A 19,506-nucleotide genomic window follows, 5' to 3' on the forward strand; every position below is an offset into this window, starting at 1 on the left:
TTGAGGTTTTAGGTAAAATTATACGAATGTGTCCATCTGTATTGATTTAATTTGATTCTGTGTATTTATGCAGCTGAGGATTGTTCTGCATTTAAATTGATGTAATGATTGCATTGTTCAATTAAATGGGGTTGCATGAAACGATTGTACTGCCTTACCTCTGGATGCTCTGTTGCTTATTTTGATTTTAATCACCTTATTTTGAAATTGCATAGATAATACCGTACTTAAATTCTGGTGCCTCAACTTAGGTGCCTAATTCATCTGAATCTATATATAAATACAGCACGGATTTTTGTCAGTGAACAGGTCGCGGATATTAGCAATGAAAATATTTTGACAAATTAAACTTAAATGTTGAAGTGAATCGAATGGCTTTTGTGTGTTTCTTAAATGGCTTATAAACACCTTCCACACTGCAATTGTTTTCGTTCCAGCACACGATCTCAGATCAAATCACTTGCTATGTGAGTACATCTCCGTAATATATATAAATAAATATAGGAAATCCAAAAAAGAACTAATACAAAAAAACAACAACAACGCGTGGATGCAGTACATGTAAAGTATTAGCAAACATCTATGACAGGCTTCTTTCAGTTTCCATGTACCAAATCCACTCACAGGGCCTTAGTTGGCCTGAAGCTAAGACACTTGCCCAAGGTGCCACACTGTGGGACTGAACCTGGAACCATGCGGTTGGTGAGCAAGCTACTTACCACACAGCCACTCCTGCACCCATATACACACGTGTGTGTGTGTGTGTGTGTGTGTGTGTACACACAGGCACACACATACCCACAGAGTTGTATATACACCCTCCTTCATACAAATAAACAAAACGGTGGCAGATTGGAAGTGGTGTTGCTGGTAGGGGGGTAGGTTAGTCAGGGTGTTGTGTAGTGAGGGGGCTGGTGGGGGTGTTTAGAAGTACGGGGGGGGGCTCTCCTTCCTTCCTTGTTCCTACTCTCCAACCCTACCTCCTGTTTCCCCCCAGACTCCACTCAGAATTCATTAATTTCATTCCAAAGCCACCACCATCTTCATCACAACCATGACCACCGCCACATCACTGTCATCATCATCACCATCACCACCACCAGTCACCACAGCCATGACCACCACCACTGGCATCATCATTATCACCACCGCCACTACACCACCGCTGTCATCATCACCATCATCATTTCCACCACACTACTGTCATCATCATCATCATCATCATCACTGCCGGCACCACCACCCGGCACCAACACTATTAACCACCACCACCTCGTTGGCATCCCCTTCCCTCCCCTCTAGGTCGTTAATTTTACTCACTCACGCCCTCCCCCCAGTGTTCTGCCATTTCCACACTTGTCAATCTCGAACTCCCCCCTCCCGTCTTTCTCTCCCCTCCCCACGGTGGGTGTGGTGGTGGTGCCTACCCCCTCCTGTCTGCCCACCCTCCCCTATCTTCCCTTACCAGTCAGTGTGATGTCCAAGACAGGGAAGGAGAAAAAGATGATGAAACCAGAGGACCAGAAAGGAGGAACCAGGTTTACTCCCTGCAATATGGCACTGATCCAGTCCCTGGGTGGATGGGCGTCGGAGCGGGAGAGGGAGGAGGCCGGATGGAAGTGGTGGTAGTGGTGGGGATAGGGGGAGGTTTGAAACACAATTAGATGAATTAAATATTAGGAGTATTATGAGGGTCTCTATCTTCTATGGAAGGAGTCGAAGGAGTCCTTATATGTATGTGTATGTTTCTGTGTGTGTGTTATTTATTGGAGACCCCTAAAAATGTGGACATGGGCTCACACGGCCTCCACAAAACAAAATTAGATAAACACATAAATGTTGGAAATGAGGGTTCACATTTTAGTGGGGTTCAAATGAAGAACGTGTATAATTTATAAGGATGTATGTGTGTGTATGTACATATGTATATGAATGTGTACACGTGTGTGTGTATATATATATGTGAATGTTTGTGTGCATATATGTATGTGTATGTTTGTATACTGTAAATCCTCGAGTATAATCCGCATTTTTTCCCCAAAATTTAAAGGTCAAAATCCCTAATACGTACTATATACGAGGTTAGAAATGAAAAATGTTTTCTAAGCTATGTCCGAGTCTCTATTTGCTGTCTGGCAATGTTTATTCAGACACATTTTGTGATATCAGGCGCGAATTCCCTTAAGCTAAGCCTGAAAGCAATGAAGTCATAAAAGAATCATCCATAACTTGCAATAAGCAACATTTATTAAAAGTTATTACTGTTATTTCTTGATTTTCTGCAAACAAAATGCACAAAAAAAGCTACACGTTTGCGTTATGTTATATATACAATAATAATAAAGGACATTACCATATACATTTTTACAAACCAAGGACGTTATATAGACCTCCTTGACTCAAGTTAGAGAAGGGGTGCGTATTATACACGAGGTTTAGGTTTTTCAGAGGTACAGCCCCTTAAAAATCTCCTGCATATTATACTCAAGGGCGGACTATACTCGAAGATTTACGGTATATATATGTGTGTGTGTACATATATATATGTATGTGTGTATGTATGTCTATTTATGTACATTTGTGTATACACATCACCCACAGCAATATCTATATTTATGTGTATGTATATATGTACATATATGTTATGTGTATATATATATATATATATATGTTTATGTGTGTGTATATATATATATATATATATATATATATATAAATATGTATATATGTATATTTGTGTGTATATGTATGTATATGTGTATATATTTGTGAATATGTATATTTGTGTGTAAATGTGTATATATATGTGACTATGTATATTTGTGTGTGTATATCTATATATATATGTGTATATGTATATATATGTAATATTTTGGACTAATGGGTATATATCAATTAGTTTAAGTGTTGAGTAAAACACTGACTGGAGGCGCAATGGCCCAGTGGTTAGGGCAGCGGTCTCGCGGTCGGAGGATCACAGTTTCGATTCCCAGACTGGGCGTTGTGTGTGTTTATTGAGCAAAAACACCTAAAGCTCCACGAGACTCTGGCAGGGGGTGGTGGCGACCCCTGTTGTACTCTTTCGCCCCAACTTTCTCTCACTCTCTCTTCCTGTTTCTTGAGTAACGCTGCAATGGCCTGGTGTCCCATCCAGCTGGGGGGAACACATATGCCACAGAAACTGAAAGAAGCCCGTCATATATGTGTATATATATATATATATATTATATATATATATATATATAAATATGTATATATGTATATTTGTGTGTATATGTATGTATATGTGTATATATTGTGAATATGTATATTTGTGTGTAAATGTGTATATATATGTGACTATGTATATTTGTGGTGTGTATATCTATATATATATGTGTATATGTATATATATGTAATATTTTGGACTAATGGGTATATATCAATTAGTTTAAGTGTTGAGTAAAACACTGACTGGAGGCGCAATGGCCCAGTGGTTAGGGCAGCGGTCTCGCGGTCGGAGGATCACAGTTTCGATTCCCAGACTGGGCGTTGTGTGTGTTTATTGAGCAAAAACACCTAAAGCTCCACGAGACTCTGGCAGGGGGTGGTGGCGACCCCTGTTGTACTCTTTCGCCCCAACTTTCTCTCACTCTCTCTTCCTGTTTCTTGAGTAACGCTGCAATGGCCTGGTGTCCCATCCAGCTGGGGGGAACACATATGCCACAGAAACTGAAAGAAGCCCGTCATATATGTGTATATATATATATAATATATATATAATATATATATGTGTGTGTGTGTGTCTGCATTTGCCTCCCCCCCCAACATTGCTTGACAACCGATGCTGGTCCCTGTAACTTAGCAGTTCGGCAAAAGAGACTGATAGAATAAGTACTAGGCTTACAAAGAGTAAGTCCTGGGGTCGATTTGCTCCAGCATGGCCACAGTCAAATGACTGAAACATATAAAAGAGTAAAGAGAGTAAGAGTAATCCTGAAACTAGTAAAGAGTGAGAAGAAGGCATCTTTTCTGATGCTTTAAAAATTCCACTGGAGAAATAAAAATTTAAGAAAAAAAAACAAAAAAAACTGAATCAGTCTAAAAAAAATGAGGGAGGAAGACCTTTTTCTTTCTGTTTCTATTTTCATATCAAAACATAAAGTTCCTGGATGGAGTTCTTTAAGTTTTTTTTCTTTTTTGCTCCTTATCAGTCAATATCCCGAATATTAGGAAATAAATTTTATTTGTTTAGTTTCCCCCTCATTTATAAAGAGTTCAGATTTTTCTTTTAGTATTGTATTGACCACAATAACTAATGAAATAGACTTCATCTGTCTTGCTCACCTTACATCCTTTCCATACCAAGGAGAAAAGTCCATTTGTTTTTTGTTTTATTTTATTTTAAAACCAGCTTTATCTGCCCTCTTTCTTGCTCTGTCTTTATATATATATATATATAATAGAAATATGTTCAAAGCAATGATTAGTAATTTACAAAACCGGTATGCTTTTAAATCTCTTTAACAATTCACAATAATGACTTTTATTACTTTTATTCCTACCTAAGTTCATCTAATTGTGTATTTCGTTACTTTTCATAAAAAGCCTTTACTTTTTTTGATTTACAATATGCATTTTCGTTTATTTTTCTTACTTTCCCCCATATATATATATATATAATTAAATAATAATGAGCACTGTCTTTAGTCGAGCAAATCGACCCCAGGACTTATTCTTTGTAAGCCTAGTACTTATTCTATCAGTCTCTTTAGCCGAACTGCTAAGTCACGGGGACATAAATACACCAGCATCAGTTGTCAAACGATGTTGGGGGAACAAACATATACACACACACATACATACACATATATATATATATATATACGACGGGCTTCTTTCAGTTTCCATCTACCAAATCCACTCAGAAGGCTTTGGTTGGCCCGAGGCTATAGCAGAAGACACTTGCCCTAGTTGTCATGCAGTGGGACTGAACCCGGAACCATGTGGTTGGTAAGCAAGCTACTTACCACACAGCCATACCCGCACCTATATATATATATATATATATATATATATATATATGTGCACACACACACACACATATAAAGGCTGAAAATTCACAGATATCCTCCTCTCCCTCCTTCCCACAAAGAGGAGTTGCCGTACTTTAGTACTTTAATAATCGTGATTGCTTGTTATGTTTGTGATGGTTTTAAATTTATCCTCCAGCCACGTGTATTGTGTGGCTGTGTGTGTGCGTGTGGGTCCTGTCCCTCCCTTGTTGAATCGGGGGGGGGGGCGTTTGGGCTTCCTGCATGATTGGTATGTGGGATCTGTCTTGTGGGGGGGTGATGGGGAGTGCCGGTGGTGGTGGCAGCAGCAGTGGCAACGGTGATAGCAGTATTGTTGCTGGTGGTGGTGGTTGTGGTGTGGTGCGGAAAGTTTGTTTGATTGCTCTGGGTTTCATAGCTGTGTCTCTGTGCGCTGTGGTGTAGGGTGGATTGGCATGGGGTGGGTCATGTGTAGAAGGGTGGTGGTGGTGGTGGTGGTGGTGGGTCAGTAGTTGATTCGATAATATTGGATTTGTTTCCTAATGTTAATAATCTTCAACTCCAGAGTTAGAGTGTCTGCCTTTGAATGTGTGTGTGTGTATATATATATATACACACATACACACACACACACACACACACATAGTTTTTACATGAAGATATATACACACAAATGTATATACACTCACACATGTATACACACATACGCACAGACGTGTATGTGTGTGTATATATACATGTGTTTGTGTATATATACACACATATGTATGCATGTGTATACACTCACACAGATATGTATACACATATATATAAAAATTAGAAAAAAAACACATTTTATCAATTCAATAATGAAAAATTGAATTACACCATTTAGAAAAATTACTAATATATATTATTTTATATATATATATAGTCACACATATACACAAACACGCATGCATATACATGTACATACACACACATGCACACACATATACATCCTCTCTTTTACTCTTTTACTTGTCTAAGTCATTTGACTGCGGCCATTCTGGAGCACTGCCTTTAGTCGAGCAAATCGACCCAAGGACTTATTCTTTGTAAGCCCAGTACTTATTCTATCGGTCTCTTTTGCCAAACCACTAAGTGACGGGGATGTAAACACACCAGCATCGGTTGTCAAGCAATGCTAGGAGGCACAAACATACACACACACACACACACACACACACACAACACACACACATATATATATATACACATATATACAACAGGCTTCTTTCAGTTTCCGTCCACCAAATCCACTCACAAGGCATTGGTCGGCCAGGGGCTAGAGTAGAAGACACTTGCCCAAGGTGCCACGAATCCTATGAATTCCTGTTTGAGGAAGTGGACCCCTGAGTTGTATAAACTCCAGATTAATGGGGGAAGGGGGTCGACTGGATCAGGCTACATACACTGTGTGTGTGTGTGTGTAGCACTTCCTTGTTCTCAATGTATACTTGTTATCACCAGCAGATTTTTATCTCTCCGTAGACACTGACACACACACACACACAATCATACACATAGGTAGAGAGATGGATTTATATAGATGTGTGTGTGTGTGTGTGTGTAAATAGAATCATTTGCTCAATCCAACGCGCACACACACACACACAGATGGATATTTATGTGTTTGTGGGTGATACATATGCTCATTCACACACACACACAACACACACACAATTACATATAGATAGATAGATGGATAGATATATGTGTGTGTGTGTGTGTTTAGATAGATACATGTGCTCATTCACACATACATATTCACTCAAACACTATCACACACGCAAATCCACACACACACACACATATATACGCATACACGTAGGGAAACTCTTGGTCTTAGAGTCACTTTTGTGGGTCACTGATTAAAAAGAATTTAAAAATACACACACACACACACGTATACTTTCTCTGACTGTCACTCATGCAAACCCGCACGCACCAAAAGGGATCATGGATGGTGCCCCTATTGTTCCCCCAAATAACGCTGTAAAGCTAGCTGGTTACATTGTCCCCTATTTCCCTGTGTTAAAGGGGTTCACGCCTCACACTCCCCCCCGCCACCTAATCGGTCCTTCCTCTGTTGTCGCTATGGTCGCTTTCTTTATTCTTATTATTATTAATATATCGTGGCAAGCTGGTAGACTCATTAGCACACCAGACAAAGTGCTTAGCAGTATTTCGTCTGCCGCTACGTTCTGAGTTCAAATTCTGCTGAGGTCGACTTTGCCTTTCATCCTTTCGGGGTCGATAAATTAAGTACCAGTAAAACACTGGTGCAGATGTAATGACTAGTTCCCTCCTCCAAAATTTCAAGGCCTTGTGCCTTCAGTAGAAAGAATCATCATCATCATCATCATCATCATCATCATCATCATCATCATCATTATTATTGTCATCATGGTGAGCTGGCAGAATTGTTAGCATGCCAAGCATAATACTTAGTGACATTTTGTCTGCTAGTACGTTCTGAGTTCAAATTCTACTCAGGTCGACTTTGCCTTTCATCCTTTCGGGGTAAGTTAAATAAGTACCAGTTATGCACTGGGGTCGATGTAATCAACTTAATCCCTTTCTCTAAGCTGACCTTGTGGGAAAAATTTGAAATCATGATTATTGTTATTATTACTCTTTTACTTGTTTCAGTCACTTGACTGCAGCCATGCGGGAGCACCGCCTTTAGTCGAGCAAATCGACCCCAGAACTTGTTCTTTGTAAGCCGAGTACTTATTCTATTGGTATCTTTTGCTGAACTGCTTAGTTACAAGGACACAAACACACCAGCATCGGTTGTCAAGCGATGTTGGGGGGACAAACACAGACACACAAACATACATATATATATATATATATATATATATATATATATACACACACACATATATATACGACGGACCTCTTTCAGTTTCCGCCTACCAAATCCACTCACAAGGCTTTTGTTGGCCTGAGGCTACTGTAGAAGACACTTGCCCAAGGTGCCATGCAGTGGGACTGAACCCGGAACCATGTGGCTGGTAAGCAAGCTACTTACCACTCAACCACTCCTGTGCCTATATTATTATTATTATTATTAAAGCGGCAAGTTGGCAGAAACATTAGCATGCTGGACGAAATGCTTACTGTTATTTTGCCCGTCACTACGTTGTGAGTTCAAATTCTGCCAAGGTCAACTTTCCCTTTCATCCTTTCAGGGTCAATAAATTAAGTACCAGTGAAACACTGGTGTCAATGTAATCGATTAGTCCTGCTCCCCTAAATTTCAAGCTTTGTGCCAACAGTAGAAAGGATTATCTTCATTATTATCAATTAAGGCAATAAGCTGGCAGAATCGTTAGCTCACCGGACGAAATGCTCAGTGGCATTTCATCCGTCTGAGTTCAAATTCCACTGAGGTTGACTTTGCCTTTCATCCTTTCAGGGTCGATAAATTAAGTACCAGTTATGCACTGGGGTCGATGTAATTGACTTAATCCCTTTGTCCCCTCTATGTCTAGCCCCTTGTGGGCAATAAAGAAATAAGAATCGTTAGCATGTCAGGCGATATGCTTAACAGTATTTTGCTTTTCATTCTTTCGGGATCAATTAAATAAATACCAGTTACGCACTGGAGTCAATGTAATCAGCTTAATCCCTTCCCCCAAATTTGAGGCCTTGTGCTTCCAGTAGAAAGGATTATTATTATTATTAAAGTAACGAACTGGCAGAGTTGTTAGCGCAGTGGGTGAAATAATTAGCAGTATTTCATCCATAGCTACGTTCTGAGTTCAAATCCCGCTGAAGTCGACTTTGCTTTTCATCCATTTTGGGGTCGATAAATTAAGTACCAGTTACGCACTGAGGTCGATGTGCCTTTAATAGGAAGTATTATTATCATTATTATTATTATTATTATTATTATTATTTGTTGTTGGTTTTGTAGTTGCCTTTGCCCCCACCCCTCTTCTCCACCTCCTGTCCCTTAATTATACAGATTAAAGAGGATCTATTCTGTGTGTGTGTGTGTGTGTGACCCATTGTCATCCACCCCTTTCCTACCCTTACATTCAGCCAGCCATGTTGCATTGTCAGTCAGTCAGTTAAGCCAAGATGTTATAAGGGTGCCTTTTGTGGGAGGTGGCGATGTTGATGCTGGCAGCCGCAGAGGCAATCTGTGTGGGTGGTGGCGGCGGTGGGTGGTGGTGGTCGTGGTCGTGGTGGTGGTGGAGGTTTATGGCATTTTGGTGGGGGTACAATGTGGGTGTGTTATTGTCTTTTGTCTTTTTATCTTTTACTTGTTTCAGTCATTTTGACTGAGGCCATGCTGGAGCACCACCTTTAGTGGAAATAATCGATCCCAGGACTTAATCTTTGTAAGCCTAGTACTTGTTCTATCGGGTCTCTTTTTGCCAAACCGCTAAGTTATGGTCATGTAAACACACACACATTGGTTGTCAAGTGATAGTGGAGTGGGGGGGGGGACAAACACAGACACACTCACACATACATACATATATATATACATATACATACGTTCATACATACATAAAGACACACACACACACATATGTGTGTGTGTGTGTATATATATATATATATATATATATATAATATATATATATATATATATACATACAGGTATTACATATATATAAGAATGATGACCACTAAGTGAACATCCATTATGCTAGATGTAGACCCCCTATGGTCTGACCACTAAGAAAAGATTGTTCTCAAGAAAATTCAGCAAATGCCAGAACGTAAGCGAGTAAGACAAATGAAAAGATACAAAATATTGAAAATTAGTCACAAACCCAGTTTCATTGCGGACATTTACGTAAATATTACATAAGTGGAGCACCACCTTTAGTCAAGTAAATCGACCCCAGGACTTATTCTTTGTAAGCCTAGTACTTATTCTATCGGTCTCTTTTGCCAAACCGCTAAGTTACGGGGACATAAACACACCAGCATCGGTTGTCAAGCAATACTAGGGGGACAAACACACACATACATATATATATATACATATATACAACAGGCTTCTTTCAGTTTCCATCTACCAAATCCACTCAGAAGGCTTTGGTCGGCCTGAGGCTATAGTAGAAGACACTTGCCCAAGGTGCCACGCAGTGGGACTGAACCCGGAACCATGTGGTGGTAAGCAAGCTACTTACCACACAGCCACTCCTACGCCTATATATATATATTATATATATATATATATATATATATATATATATATATATATATATACCACTGTAAGGTAATTAGTTAAACTGGGGTTTATACACACACTCACATGTATTAGAAGTAAGACAGTAATGTGACATATGGTGTATGGCCATGAAACCACAGATATACAGATGGACATACATGCGTGGATGGATTAGAAGTGGAAGAAGAAAGAGAAAGGGAGCAGTTATGTGAGGGGGCTATGACCCCCCCCCCCTTGCCCTTCTACGTATACAGAGCCATGTGGGGATAGATTACTAGGAGAGAGAAATAGATGTCTGTCTGTCTGTCTAGATAGATTGATATTCATCATCATTATCACTGTCAGCCATCATCATCACCACCACTGTCATCATCCGTTATCAACATCACTACCATCACCGCTGCCACTGCCATCATCGTCATCACCACCACCACCACCATCATCATCATCATCATTGATTATCATCACAACCATTGCCTTCATTACTGCAACCACCACCACCATCACCTATAGACATGCTCTCTCTCTCTCTCTACCTTTGCCCTGACCCCACTATACATCCAAGCCAACCATCCTATCTGTTTTATGTTCAGACCACCCAGATCTGACCTCTCACGTCTATCCTGCAATGTCATTCCAAAGATTAGGCTCCATGGCTAGAGCATCAGGCTCACATTTATGAGGTAGTGGGTTCAATTCTTGGACAGGGCTGTGTGTTGTGTTCTTGAGCAAGACACTTTATTTCACATTACTCCAGTTAACTCAGCTGTAAAAATGAGTTGCGACTTTACTGGTGCCAAGCTGTATTGGCCCCTTTGCCTTTCCTTTGGATAACATCAGTGGCATGGAGAGAGGAGGCTGGTATGCATGGCTGACTGCTGGTCTTCCCTAATAACAACCTTGCCTGGACTTGTGCGTCAGAGGGGAACTTTCTAGGTACAATTCCATGGTCATTGATGACTGAAAGGGGTCTTTACCCTTTACCCTGTGTACATATAATGGTGTGGGGAGGGGAGGCTGGTATGCATGGGCGACTGCTGGTCTTCCCTCATAACAACCTTGCCTGGACTTGTGGGGCCTCGGAGGGGAACTGTCTGGGTGCAATCCCATGGTCATTCATGAATGAAAGGGGTCTTTGTCCTTTACTCTTTAGGCACATACATTATATGTGTGTATGTGTGTACATAAACACACACATCTATATGTATGTGTGTATGTATATATATATATATGTGTGTGTGTGTGTGCATGTGTATGTATGTAGCCACAGGACAGCGAGAGCAGTGCTGTGACATATGGTGTGTGTCTCATAGATAACAGCTGGACATGGGCCATGTGTGGTTGACATAACAGATTAAAAGTAGTAATAGCGGTGACAGTGGTGGAGGTGGTGTTGTTTTGGGGACTTTGGAAGGAGCATGAAGAACATGCTATTCTGTATGTGTGTGTGGGTATGTGATCTAGATTATATATAAATATATGTAGGCATAGGGGTGGCGGTGTAGTAAGAAGCTTGCTCCCCAACCATATGGTTCCAGGTTCAGTTCCACTGCGTGGCATCTTAGGCAAGTGTCTTCTACTACAGGCCTTATGAGTGGATTTGGTAGACAGAAACTGAAAGAAGCCTGTCATCTATATATGTGTATATATATATATATATATATATATATATATATATTAGGTGCAGGAGTGGGTGTGTGTTAAGAAGCCTGCTTCTCAACTACATGGTTCCGGGTTCAGTCCCACTGTGACACCTAGGGCAAGTGCCTTAAACCATAACCTCGAGCCTACCAAATCCATTGTGAATGGATTTGGTAGCCTTTGTGTCTTTTTTTTGTCCCCCTCAAATCACTGCTTGACAACTGGTGTTGGTGTGTTTATGGGGTGTGGAGACAAACACAGGCACAAAGACACAAACATAGGCACACACACACACAAACACACACATATATATATGATGGTCTTCTTTCAGTTTCCGTCTACCAAATCCACTCACAAGGCTTTGATCAGCCCAAGGCTATAGTAGAAGACACTTGCCCAAGGTACCATGCAGTGGGACTGAACTCAGAACCATGTGGTTGGGAAGCAAGCTACTTACCACACAACCACTCATATACATTCTGTATTTTAACGTGTATAAGGAACCCTTTTTTGTCAAAAATTAGATTAAAAAAATATGTGAGTTTCTTATACATGGATAGTATTATAATCCCTTACAAAACTTTTTTTCCAATTTTAATCCCCCCACCAAATTAGGTTTCTTATACATGTTAAAATACAGTATATACATATATATAAAAAGGAATTCTGTACAATCTTCGTTCAACTCCATTTCTTCCATTCACTAATAATATATATATATATATATATATATTATATATATATATATATATATACACACACACACACATACATACACATACACATGTGTGTGGTAGCTGTGCCGGTGGCACGTCAAAAGCACCCATGACACTCTTGGAGTTGTTGGAGTTAGGAAGGGCATCCGGCTGTAAAACCCTGCCAAATCAGACTGGAGGCTGATGCAGCTCTTCAGTTTACTAGTTTTCAGTGAAACCGTCCAACCCATGCCAGCATGGAAAGCAGACGTTAAATGATGGTGATATATATTTTCTATATGTGTGGCTGCATATATGAATATATATATATATATATATATATATATATATATATATATATAAGATAAGACTGGAGCCTGGTGCAGCCTTCTGGCTTCCCAGATCCCCGGTCGAACCGTCCAACCCATGCTAGCATGGAGAACGGACGTTAAACGATGATGATGATAATATATATATATATATATAGGTGCAAGAGCGGCTTTGTGGTAAGTAGCTTGCTTGCCAACCACATGGTTCCGGGTTCAGTCCCACTGCGTGGCACCTTGATCAAGTGTCTTCTGCTATAGCCTCGGGCCGACCAAAGCCTTGTGAGTGGATTTGTTAGACGGAAACTGAAAGAAGCCCGTCGTATATATGTATATATATATATGTGCGTGTGTGTGTTTGTCCCCCTAGCATTGCTTGACAACCGATGATGGTGTGTTTATGTCCCTGTTACTTAGCAGTTTGGCAAAAGAGACTGATAGAATAAGTATGTGTATATATATATATATATATATATATATATATATATATATGAGTATTTAGGTGTGTGTGAACATGTACATGTGTTTCTGTGTGTGTGTGTAAATACATCATATGTTTGTGTGTATGTACATATGAGTTAATATATATATGTGCCTGTGTGTGTATGCGTAAGTAGACATATACGTGTGTGCATGCCTCCTGATACGAGTAAGTATATATGTGTGTGTGAGAGCTTGGGAAAACATCTATAGTTTGCACGTGTGTGTGTGTGTATGTATAGATGAGTATATATATGTGTGTGTGTGTATGTATAGATGAGTATATATATGTGTGTGTGTGTATGTATGTATATGTGTGTGTATTTTTTGTAAGTATGTATATATGTGTGTGTGTGTTTGTGTCTGTGCTTAATAAAGTGTAAAAGCATCTGCTGTTGATTAACAAGTTGGTTCCTGGCTTGCCATCTTCAAATGATGGATGGATGCTATTAAAGTGGGGGGAAGTGGGGCAGTAGTGGGGGGGGGGGGGGGGCTGGTGATGTGGTTGTTGCTGCTGTGTAGCTCTAGACTAGACCTGGTTCAGCAAAAATAGATTAATGATCAAAAGTGTTCTAACCATGACCATTCCAACTTATATTTCCAGATAACATTATTGGTCATGTCCTTCGAATCCCTTTTTATTTTTCAAAAGTGCAATTAGTTATGATTGGAAAGAGGGTTTGACTGTTATTTCTTGCATACCTGTATGCTTTGTCATCACCTCAAATGAATATACTGAATATGTATTCATACATACATATATTGGAATAGTTAGTATAAAGCCTTGTGTGGAATATATTATATAAAATTCATGGGTAAGGCCGGAACAATGCAAAATAAATTCAAGGCAAATCTCAAGAAAAGAGGCCTATGAATTAATGGTGACTTACCCTGCATTCAATATTTCTGGGTTGTGATCCCCTCTTCAGGAATTGGCGAATGTTACAGAGTATGAGAGGAGTAGATGCATACTCACACGCATGCTCACACACATGTACATCTGTAACATTCACTAATTCCTGAAGAGGGGGTCACAACCCTGAAATATTGAATGCAGGGTAAGTCACCATTAATTCATAGGCCTTGGATTTATTCGCATTGTTCTGGCCTTACCCACGAATTTGATATAACATACATATATTTGTGTGTGTGTGTATATATAAATAAATAAAAATATATATATATATATATATATATATATATATATGAAGGTGCATGGCTTAGTTGTTACGGCATTCAACTTGTGATTATAAGGTCGTGAGTTCAATTCCCGGTGAGGCATTATGTCCTTGAGCAAGACACTTTATTTCACATTGCTTCAGTCTATTTAGCTGGCAAAATTGAGTTGTACCTGTATTTCAAAGGGCCAGCCTTGTCACACTCTGTGTCACACTGAATCTCCCAGAGAACTATGTTAAGTTAAGAGTGCATGTATCTGTAGAGTGCTCAGCCACTTGCATGTTAATTTCATGAGCAAGCTGTTCCGTTGATCGTATCAGCTGGGATCCTCGTCATCATAACCGACTGAGTACCACAAAATATATATATAAACAATTACAGTGTGGAAGGTGTTTATAAGCCATTTAAAAACACTCAAAAATCAAATTTAAACTTGATTTGTGTCAAAATATTTTCATCACTTTGAAACTGCGACCCGTTCACTGACATGCTGCATTCAAATTCCATGCTGCAGCATGGCCAGAGACTGAATCGAGTATAGGACAAAAAAAATAAAGGATTTATTTGAATGATTTGTTTTTTTTAATTAAAATTGTAAAGAATTTATTTAATTATTTTATTTACCTTTTTCCTTTTCATCTTTTTCAGATTTCCAAACATTTTTTTTTTACACCTGTCTTTACCTGTCTCACCTGTTGGATGTAATCTTACCTTGAATTCTCTGCAAATATGCCTGACTCACCTGATTTCAAACCCCCTAAACAACTGTCGCCCCCTGCTTTGAATACCATGTCTGGACTTTGTAATTATGGGAAACCAAAATCTACGACTAGCGCCTTACTGACAATGGCAGGTAAGTGTTGACACCGGCAAAATTCTTCTTGTTATTGTTGTTGATATTCATCATCATTTAATGTCTGTTGTCCATGTTGGCATGGGTTGGACGGTTTCACCAGAGCTGTCAAGCCAGGGACCTGCCCCAGACTCCAGTCTGATTTGGCATGGTTTCCACAACCGGATGCCCTTCCTAACACCACCCACTTCACAAAGTATGCTGGGTGCTTTTATGTGGTGTCACTTGGGTGCTTTCACGTATCACTGCGCCGGCACTTCCTCGTAGCACTGCACAGGTGCTCTTTTACGTGGCACCACACAGACGCTTTTACATGGAACCAGATGGTCGCTTTTACATGGTGTTGGGTGGGTGCTTTTACATTGGCGTCATACGGGCACTTGTACATGACGCAACATGGGTTGTTGCACGTGTCCCTGCATGGCCGCATCTACATGGTGTCGCACCTGCCCTTTTACATGGTGCCATACAAATGTTTTTTACGTTGTGCCAAATGGATATATTCATGTGGCATCGCACAGGCACTTTTACGTGACACTGCCGTGAGTGTTTTTCTCCACCAGAGAGACCAGACTCAATACTTCTCTGCAGAGTACAGGTTTTCTTGAGTACAGTAAGGGGCCAGGAATCTTGGTCCTTTGTCATTTCATCTTGTTTCTTCACAGTTGCAATGGGCACAATGGAAGCAATTGGTTTCCTATGTGGAACTCTAAACTTTATTACAGTAATCACGTTTGAATTTACCTCAATGTATTAAGAGTGGGTATGCAAGCCATCGTATTTAGGCAAACATACATACATGCATTCATACATAAATACATACATTACACACACACACGCGCGTTATTTATTGAAGGACACAATACATATGCTGAAGTGTATTAATAGTTGCATATGCTTAGAAATATCCCAAACACATTCCTCAGGCACAAACCACATATCCTAACAAAGTAAAAATATTCTTTCCTACTCAAGGCACAAGGCCCAAAATTTTGGGAGAGGGAGCCAGTCGAGTAGATCGACCCCAGTATGCAACTGGTACTTAATTTATCAACCCTGAAAGGATGAAAAGCAAAGCCAACCTCTGCGGAATTTGAACTCAGAACGTAAAGGCAGACAAAATACCGCTAAGCATTTCTCCTGGCATGCTTAACGTTTCTGCCAGCTCCTCGCCGCCTTGTCATCTCATCTGACAGGTTCTGTGCCCCGAGGTCACTCCAGTACTTCATCCTATGTCCTCCCTGGTCCCCTACTTCCTCGGACTCCATTTTGATATTCTTGAGATTGTTCTAGAATTGGCATTCATTTTCTTTTGATTCTTCGAAGTGCAATGGTATGCTCTGTGATCAAAGATGTTCCAGCTGTGACCATCCTGTCTTTTAGTCAGACCTAGTGTATCTAGGACTGCATTATCTAATGTGTCTTTCCTTGCTGTTTAGCCCCAGGTCAGTCCCAATCCAGTAGACCTATGATCAAAGATGTTCCAGCTGTGACCATCCTGTCTTTTAGTCAGACCTAGTGTATCTAGGACTGCATTATCTAATGTGTCCTTCCTTGTTCTTTAAATTCTTCCGAATGTAATTGGTTTCGTAACAATTTCCTGTTTCTTTACTCAGTTCTTTTTCAGTTTTATTCAAGCCTCCAAGATCTTTTGAGCTGCAGGGGTTAGCTTGTAGGGGGCAAACAAGGGAGTGTTTCTCTGTAAGGGGTTGGCTTCCCCACATTCATCGGTGGCTGGGCTGGTCTTGTGTCCCCCCTCCTCTCCATCTAACTGAAGCAACTTTTGATAACCCCCACTTCTTGTAACTACATTCTGTTGTGTTGTTTAACAGCTTTTGTCAACAATCCAGGTTGGGTCTATCTACGGCCACATTATCTAGCTTGTTCTTCCTTATTGTTTATCTCTATTTGTGCATATATATGTGTGTGTGTGTGTGTGTGTGTGTATTGATATGTATGTATGAGATAGATATATATATATATATATATATACACTTATATTCATATGTATGAGTGTGTATGGTTTTGTATATATATATATTATATATATACACACACACACACACACACACACACACACACATATATACACACACACACACACATATATATACACACACACACACATATATATATATATATATATACACACACATACACAACTTTTTCGTGGCCGTTGCCAGTACTGCCTGACTGGCAACCGGTGGCACGTAAAAGCACCCACTACACTCTCGGGGTGGTTGGCATTAGGAAGGGTATCAAGCTGTAGAAACTCAGCCAGATTGGATTGGAGCCTGGTGCAGCCATCTGGTTCACCAGGCCTCAGTCAAATCTTCCAACTCATGCCAGCATGGAAAGCGGGCGTTAAACGACGATGATGATGATATATACACATATCATTATCATCATTTAATGTTCATTTTCCATGCTGGGACGGTTTCACTAATACGCATGTATTACAGTTTTTCTGAATTTTCAGATTTTTATATATGCTACTGGTTTTATATTGATGTTAATTAATATTCAATTTATCACCCTCATTATTTAAATTTTATATACATACACACATATATATATATATATATATATATATATATATATATACCATATATATATATATATATATATATATATATATACATATATATATATATATATATATATATATATATATATATATATATGCAAACATACATATATATATCTCTTTACTCTTTTTACTCTTTTACTTGTTTCAGTCATGTGACTGTGGTCATGCTGGAGCACCGCCTTTAGTTGAGCAAATCGACCCCAGGACTTATTCTTTGTAAGCCTGTACTTATTCTATAGGTCTCTTTTGCCGAACCGCTAAGTTACGGGGACATAAACACACCAGCATCAGTTGTCAAGCGATGTTTGGGGGGGGGGGACAAACACAACACACACACACACACACACACACATATATATATATATATATATATATACATATATACGACGGGCTTCTTTCAGTTTCCGTCTACCAAATCCACTCACAAGGATTTGGTCGGCCGGAGGCTAGAGTACCTTGATACTTTGATACTTTGATAGGTTTCGGCCATTATTGGCCCAGGCCATGTCTAACTTAATAGCACCACCTGGTGTAGAAGACACTTGCCCAAGGTGCCACGCAGTGGGACTGAACCTGGAACCATGGTGTTTGTAAGCAAACTACTTACCACACAGCCACTGCTACGCCTATATATATATATTCATATATTCATACATATATACACATACATATATATATACATATATATATATATATATATATATATATATATATATGTGTGTGTGTGTGTATGTCTATATATATATATGTGTGTGTGTGTGTGTATGTCTATATATATATATGTGTGTATATGTGCATATAGTCATGTGCAATTATGTGTTGCTACACTTAGGCTCCAAAACATTTGAGCTCTTTCAGCTAAATCCCAATTCCTATTCCGACCAATATCTCTACCGTTTCTGAAATGAAAATCATTCTAAACACCAGATGTTCTGGAGAGAGACAGAAAGAGAGACAGAGAGAAAGACAGCGAGAGAGATGGGGGTGGGTCTTCAACAGCTCTCTTGTTGCTCATTAGTAATTAATTAAAATCTGTTGTTGGCAGGAATAGTTAACGAGAAGATAAAATATATATATATATATATTTCAAAATCTAAAATTGTAACACCTGTACCTAACGCGTGGGATTTTTGGGTTTTTTTCTTTGATTTTCATTTTTTTTTTTGTTTAATTCTTAAAAGAAATGTTTTTTCTGTACCTGTGTATAATTTGTACAATGTGTTGTTGGTGTGTATACTGTGTAGATGTGTAGAGACATGGGTGTTAGTGTAGCGCAGTTTCTTTTTTTTTTGTCTTACATTTTGGAAAAGAGTCACATGTGGTTTTGCTACAGTTTCTTCTCATTTAAATATGGTACACATACATATGTATGTGTGTGTGTGTGTGTGTGTGTATATGTGTATGTATATGTGTGTACATATATATGTATATGTGTATATATATGTATTTGTGTATGTATATATATATATGTATGTGTGTATATATATA

At 39.3% G+C, this 19,506-nt stretch overlaps 1 protein-coding gene across 1 annotated transcript in view; it reads left to right on the top strand.

Annotated features, from left to right (window-relative positions):
* The window catches only part of LOC115226132 (protein CBFA2T3), a 116,807-nt gene that overhangs the window by 15,825 nt on the left and 81,476 nt on the right, over positions 1 to 19,506 (top strand). The window contains exon 2 of the mRNA XM_029797120.2: positions 15,224 to 15,428. Coding sequence (XP_029652980.2) covers positions 15,305 to 15,428 — 124 coding nt within the window. The 5' untranslated portion in view covers positions 15,224 to 15,304. The remainder of the gene's footprint in view (positions 1 to 15,223; positions 15,429 to 19,506) is intronic.

The sequence above is a fragment of the Octopus sinensis genome, linkage group LG29, assembly GCF_006345805.1.
Source record: "Octopus sinensis linkage group LG29, ASM634580v1, whole genome shotgun sequence".
Classification (NCBI taxonomy): Eukaryota; Metazoa; Mollusca; class Cephalopoda; order Octopoda; family Octopodidae; genus Octopus; species Octopus sinensis.